Genomic DNA, 6,960 nt, shown 5'->3' on the forward strand with positions numbered 1-6,960 from the left:
CTCTTACTGGTAACTGAAAGGATAACCACACTAGCCAAAATATTTTAAAAAAAAAACAAATATGTAAGGGCTGAGGAATATGTTGAACTTTTGTGAGGGATAGACGATTTTGTTGAGTTTTCTGCAGAGTTCTGCATGTGCAGATTCCTCCTGGGTTACCGGTCTCTGACTTTGTTCTAGTCTCTTCTCTCCTCTGGAATGCATGAAGTTGCTCTTTTGACTCTAACTTGCAAAACAATTTGGTTCAGAATGAAACAATGATTGAATGTTTATATATATATATATATATTATTAATATTTTTAATGGATGCCCTTTCCTTGTTTTTATTGTATACAGTATTTTGATTGATATTTAACTAACCAGAATTCCCTTTTAAGTCTTTTTCAGTCACAATGTACTGATATGCAATAACAATATTATGCACTATACTAAAATGAATTTACTAAAAAAAAAAATTTTTTTTTTTGTTTGTTTGTTTGTTTGTTTTTTAATGTATAAGCTTATGTACTGCAATATTATTTAAGTTTGGATGAGGTCGAAATCTGTCTCTTCAACAACTAAAATGACTTGTTGATTTGTTTTTAAAACTCATAATATGGAGGTAAATTCTTGTATCATTGGAATGTTACTTGTAAAGGAGTTCCATTTTAGTGTGTTTTGTTGTACAGATATGAAAGATGTTCAATAAAACAGTGAATAATATGAAGTATAAAAAACAATAACTTAATGCATTGTTTTAAATTCAGCCATTTATTTAACCATGCTATTTGATCAACGTGTCTGATGCTTTGCAATAGTCATTGTTAAACATCTTCTGGGACCGGGAGGCTTGAAAAGCATGAATTATAAAATACTGTATACATGTATGTCATGTCCTGATGATCTATTAACCTCTTCTTGCTACAGTGAACATTGTGAACAAATTGTGAGCATTAATATCAGTGACCTTTTACAAGTCTTTAATCCTTTTGTTAGTGACATTATGTTACGTTGTGCATTGCACGCTACAAAGAGTCAATCTTTTTTTATTATTTATCAAGGGAAAAAAGACCTATACACTAAGTTTACATCACTGTTCAATGATGTACATTCACCAGTTTTAGTCAGACTTATAATAGTCTGCTGTCCCAAGGCATTGTACAAACCTTTGAAGTATACAAAATATACAGAAAAAGGCAGTTACCTTTTAAAACAGACTCAAATTACAGAAATAGATCTGAAAAATTATTATTATTTTTTTTTTTTAGATATTTGCCAGATTTCTTTTTTTTTTTATTATTCAAAAAGCTCAAATATGACTTTTTAAAGACATGAAATAATTTACATAGAGTATGCATTTGTTTTTCAATTGTTTTACTGTCAAGTATTTTACTGCACTTGCAGACTTGCAAAGATATTTGATAATTCTTTGTTGTAAGTTTAATGCTGCTGCTTGTGTTTAGTAAAGCATTAAAATTATATTTTAAACAAATGAGTAATTGTAGAGAGGCAAAAAGCCTTAGTACCATGGTAATAAGCTAAGGACTAGAACACAGAATGCAAACTCAGAGAGAGAAAAGTTGTCTAAAAAAAATGTAAATGAATACTGAACTTTATAATACAATCTTTCTTGTATCACTAAAAGGGAGCACTTCTACAACACAAGGAAAAATATCTGAACTATGTCAGTCTAATTCCTCTTTGGCCTAAAATACCACATATTAGAAAACATTATATAACATAACCATGACACATGGAATCAATTAGTGTAAAATGTACAATATAATAAATAACTAAATAATGATTAAAAACAGATTTGCTGCTCACCAGACTCTGGAGAATGTCAGTAGTGCTTTAGATAAAATAAAAATCTTCAGCTTCTCAGTTTTACCACCATAATGTTTAGAATCAAACCAGAGTGAGGCTATTTAGGCTGTCAAAGCTTTCAATTTTTCCCAACAAAAGTATGAAACTGGGTTTAATACTAATGTAGAAAATTCTATGCCTGCTTCAGTTAAGACACGTACACTGGCTGGGAGGACCAGCCATTCCCATGATGCCATGTAGGACCACTCAGGCATCTATACCCGTGCTGACAAGCAGCTCATAGGCAGGATCATGACCTCTGCGGCAAAGGACCACATATGCACACAGCAGCCCAAGCATCTGCACAGAGAAACAAAGATGATAGTCAAGACATTCACATTAAGGATGATGAGAGGAAAGATCCTGAGAATGTGCTTCAGATACACCATATGCGTCTAAAAGAATAGACAAAATAATGTAAACAATTACTAACAAACAGTATACAGACATCAAGAAGCAATCTTTTCGAAATGCTGTCATACAAAGTCTGAACAGTGAAATTGTATGCTGCACCATTCTTCAAAAAGAAAAGCCTTAGATTTTTGAGGAATAGAGGTGGAAATTAATAAATTGATTTCTAGGACCAATGCACCTGCAATTCAGGCACAAACTCTAGAAATAATTTTGCAAACATGATGTTTTGAATGCAAAACATTTTATAGGAATACTATACAGTAACTGTCTGTCCACACTTATGGGAGACAAATAATGCTAACTCTTCTCAATGTAACTCCCCTTTGGAACTGTATGATTTATTTACTTTGATGTAAAACTTTTTCATGTGTTTCCATTATTTTTTTCACTCCCAGTATTTACTGTTCATACACTACTGAATCATGTACTACATGGCCAAAAGTATTTGGACACATACTGTAAACACCACACCCAAACATGTATGTACTTGTTGACCATTTCATTTCAAAACCATGGCCATTAATATGAAACTGGTCATCCCTTTGCCACTATAACAGCTTCCACACTTCTGGAACTTACTTTCTAGCTTTACATTAGTTGCTGGAACATGGCTGTGGGCGTTTGCGCCCATTCAGACACAAGAGCCTCAGTGAGGTCAGGCACTGTCGAGTGATGGGGCCTGGTTCACAGCTGACGTTCCAATACATGCCAAAGATGTATAGAACCTTGCTTTATGCACAGGAGCAAAAAAGGTATGCTCCATTCTACAAAAAAAAAAAAAAAAGAAAAAGAAAAAAAAAGAACTGTCTAAGGAGATTGTATTGCTATGTGTTTGGTTTTATGTACATTTGTGTAGAATGAGATGCACACATGCTTTGGGCCATGTAGAGTTGAATAAATAGTTGGGTAATCAATGAATATTGTTTATGAGTGCATGACATGAGTTTTTACCTGTATGGCAGCAAATGTTAATGCAGCCAGTATGACATACAGCATAATGTCCTTGAGTTTCTTTACTACAAGAACATCACAACCCTGTAAGAGGACATTCAGTTACATCAAATGTGTTATCATATACAGCTGAATGGCATATCTATAGAATGTGCCAGGGTATTACCTCTTGGTAGAGGTCTCTGGGTCGTATTAATGTCCCAGAGCAATTGCTGAAGTTAGGCTTGCAGCAGCTTACTGGAACACTGTTGTTTTTTGACTCCGTAAACCAGTGAGTGTTCATCCAGTCTGAGTAGTTATGAATGCCACAACAATGGAGCTAAAAATGAAGAGATTTCAAGCAGTGAGGTTTACAAAGAAGAAGAAGAAGAAGAAGAAGAAACGATTAAGAAAAAACAGAGAAAAATGTACCTGTCTTTGCACATAGTCGATAGCCCTGCTGGGAGCATCTGTGTTGGGGCCTTTATATTCATCATATACTTTCTGAATAGAGTGATTCACCACAGCCTCCACCTTTAAGAGAAAAAAAGATATTTAATGTTTCAACAATGACACTTTGACACAACCTACAAGCTCATTGTCATTTACAGTTCAGTATATTCAACCTTGGTTCTGTAAATATAGCCCAGGACCACTACAACCACCTCTGTGGCAAACACAAGCAGCAGCACTGCTGAGAACTGCAGAAAAAACAGACAAGAATAATCAGGAAAAGATTTAGACTCAGAATCAAAATTCAGCAGAACTATAGTGAAAGTGAGGGCTGTCAGACTTACCGTAACCAGGCCACAACGACTTTCTCGAATGGTGGCACAGCATCCAATGAAACCAATTACAAAGAGAAGCGTCCCCACAGCAGTTATCACCATGGCAGGGATGAGAGTGTAGATATCCTCAAAGAAATGGTCATAATCATCATATGTGATGAAGACATACGCCCCAATGTAGCACAGTATACCTGCAGCTGCCTGCGAGGATGCAACCCTAAAATTGTTAATTGTAGTAAAATGGCAATATTATATCCTTCTAAATGAAGATATTTAAAAAGATGTTACAATCTAGACAAAAAAGACAGTGTCTTATCTTGCCTCGTGATTAGCTACAGAAGATGTATGATGGAACAACAAACATATTATAGCCTACTGAAGGCTACAGTTATGCAGCCCGAAAACAATACAAAAAGCCATCATTATATAATTTATTATTTTTTACTTTTTGAGATTTGTTAACTAAATGTATATTTGCTTAACGCTCAGATGTGATAATGTGCCTCGTACAGTTTATACAGGACCACATATCTCAACGTGCATGTCGCTTCTCACTGGCGCAGTAGCCAATAATGATGCTTTCAAGCCAAGTCATAATAGATTTCTGTCTATTATAATATAATAATATCGATTATAATACGTAAACAACAGCTTATTCACTTTGGCTCGTGCATCCCTGCAGAGCTATGTCATAGTGCCCGTGAACCACTGCATCCGAACCACACCAAACCACCATATACTACTTACCCAAAAAATCAGATTGAGGAAGACTAAAACCGTCTTCGAAGAAATAACACCACATTGTCCCATAGTCACGGCGAGGCTAGATATTTTTATGCAGGAGAGATATTCACGGATGCATAACGTGCGATTGTCTAGCTCCGACAGTCAACAGAGCATCCTAGTGGACAGCGCCAGTCACGTGTCACACTGACCTCAATATTGCGAACTGCGCCGTTTGTTCTCCGACCGGCGGACACTAAACGCGACAGTCTCGTTACATTCTAGAACGCGCTGTTTTAGCCAGTATGGAACTCTTTTCACAAGATTCTTCGTCTGTATTCAATTGAATAAAATAGGCCAGTAGCTATCGTCATCGTCATTTTGATTTTGAATTTTGATAAAATAAATCCAAATACTGATCCAGCAATAAGGACACTCTGTTTCTATGGTCTGATGACGAGTGAACTAAGTGGTATGGTATGAAAGGAAAGGGACGTAGAAACACGCAAAACGGGTTGAGATCACATCATTGGTGACAATTATTAATGTTGGGACCATCCATGTAAATAATGGCGGAATAATCCTGTGTCATCTAATGACGTTTGTGGCGAAACTGCAGACAGCAAAAGTTAGAATAAAATGTGTTTAATTCAAGATTGAAGTACATTATATCACCTTTCTTTATAGCCTGTTTGATTTAATATTTAATGTGACATTAACATGTGATTAACATGTTAATTAATGCATTAACTATCAAACATGTAGGCTATTAACATGTAATTAAGGTGGCCTTTATTCATGCATGAATCCAAATGACTCCAGTCCTAGTTAAGGTTAGCGCTTCATTTGTTGTCGATTAGTCCATGCTTTAACTCATCATTAATTCATGCTGAAGTATTAATTCAAGTATTAATGCATGATTATTCATGTACCCTCATAATAACGTTACCAATAAAAGAGATCACAATTTCAGTTCTTGACTTTGAAAGCAAATCTCATATAGGGCATTGCATAGGTTAGTCTTGGTCTATGTTCTAGGGCATAACATTTCAAGGGAATAAGGCAACTGCTCATATCGACATTTATTTTCTCAAAGTGTGATTATTCTTATTATTATGTTGATTTACTGGTTGTGGTTGGTTGGTTTTGTGGTTCCCACCCATGTCTCTGCAATCTGTGAATTATCTTCTGATGTTGTCTTTGTACCGATATGTTATAATGTATAAATTGTCCTTGATTGTGGTTGGTGTATGGTGACTGAATGAAGACTTGCTCCCCAACTTTAGTTAGAGAACAATAGAAATTATTGTATACAGCATGTGTCCTTTATTTAGGTCATAATAGAATGCAATATCACAACCATCTGACATGTTTAAGGTAAAGAGGGAAAGACACCTCTTTTCTGATGTAATGTGCTTGAGTTGTGTGAAAGGAGAATAAATGCAGGTCGATGATAATTGTAATTAATAGTGTAATTACAATGCATAATCTGCCGCTTTGAAATTTTAGAACATTAATAATTTATTTCAGTGCATGCACTGGAGAATTGGATGTTTCAGCACTTGATAGTTTATCAAAATGATTGTAGATGTGTTTAAGATGTTGAAAAACTTGTGAAAAGCATACTTAACTAAAAGAGAGATGAAATCAAAGGTATTCACCACACATTGCTAACTTTGGCCATATATCTGCTGTTATGTGTTTGATGTTTGTACAAATTTATAGGCATGTATTAAAGGCATAACAGCACATGCCGAAACATTTCTTTCCTCAAGGTGTGATTATTAGGTATTCTGTTGTTGATCACGTTTTAGTTTGTGTTGTGTGTAGTGTATATTAGGCAAGGCAAGGCAAGTTTATTTATATAGCACATTTAATACACAATGGCAATTCAAAGTGCTTTACATATACATTTTAAAGAAAATACAAGATACATAAAAACATAAAAACCAATTAAGAACATGAAATAAGAATAAAAAGTAATACATTGAGAAAAATTTTATAAAAATAAAATAAAAATAAAAAAATAGCATAAAAATCAGGAGAACAGGTAATAAGAGCACGACTTCAGCGAATTGAAAAAGCAGAGAACATGAAATGATCCAAATCATTATTGAATTTCTTTTCCTTTAATTTTAGTCTCAAAGGCAGAGCTCAGTGTACCCATGGTCAACCAATGCCTACAATGTGTATATAAAACAAGAAAATAAAAGAAAAATGAATATTTAATCTGAACTAAAATAATCTGCTATCTATCTT

General features: G+C 34.6%; 1 protein-coding gene across 2 annotated transcripts; it reads right to left on the reverse strand.

The window, feature by feature from the left end:
• Positions 1 to 732: 732 nt before the first annotated feature.
• LOC127416782 (tetraspanin-3-like) lies at positions 733 to 5,109 on the reverse strand. 2 transcript variants are annotated; one of them, XM_051656365.1, is made up of 7 exons: positions 4,726 to 5,103; positions 3,988 to 4,179; positions 3,817 to 3,891; positions 3,623 to 3,724; positions 3,378 to 3,530; positions 3,212 to 3,295; positions 733 to 2,146 (listed from the first exon to the last, which is right to left on the reverse strand). In XM_051656365.1, exons 1-7 carry the CDS (start codon positions 4,786 to 4,788, stop codon positions 2,054 to 2,056), a joined length of 762 nt encoding a protein of 253 aa, XP_051512325.1. In that variant the 5' UTR covers positions 4,789 to 5,103; the 3' UTR covers positions 733 to 2,053. The 2 variants fall into 2 exon arrangements, with proteins under 2 accessions (XP_051512325.1, XP_051512403.1); XM_051656443.1 differs by lacking the exon at positions 733 to 2,146 and adding an exon at positions 2,539 to 3,024 and having other exon boundaries at positions 4,726 to 5,109.
• Positions 5,110 to 6,960: the final 1,851 nt, after the last annotated feature.

This window comes from Myxocyprinus asiaticus, chromosome 1 (genome assembly GCF_019703515.2).
Source record: "Myxocyprinus asiaticus isolate MX2 ecotype Aquarium Trade chromosome 1, UBuf_Myxa_2, whole genome shotgun sequence".
NCBI classification, from domain to species: domain Eukaryota; kingdom Metazoa; phylum Chordata; class Actinopteri; order Cypriniformes; family Catostomidae; genus Myxocyprinus; species Myxocyprinus asiaticus.

Excerpts from the sequence above, each read along its gene's own strand:
- LOC127416782 (XM_051656365.1), bottom strand. The coding sequence starts at position 4,788 with ATGGGACAATGTGGTGTTATTTCTTCGAAGACGGTTTTAGTCTTCCTC. Across the intron at positions 4,180-4,725 it reads TCCTCAATCTGATTTTTTGG|GCAGCTGCAGGTATACTGTG; the intron begins GTAAGTAGTATA and ends GCATCCTCGCAG. Across the intron at positions 3,725-3,816 it reads GCTATATTTACAGAACCAAG|GTGGAGGCTGTGGTGAATCA; the intron begins GTTGAATATACT and ends TTTCTCTTAAAG.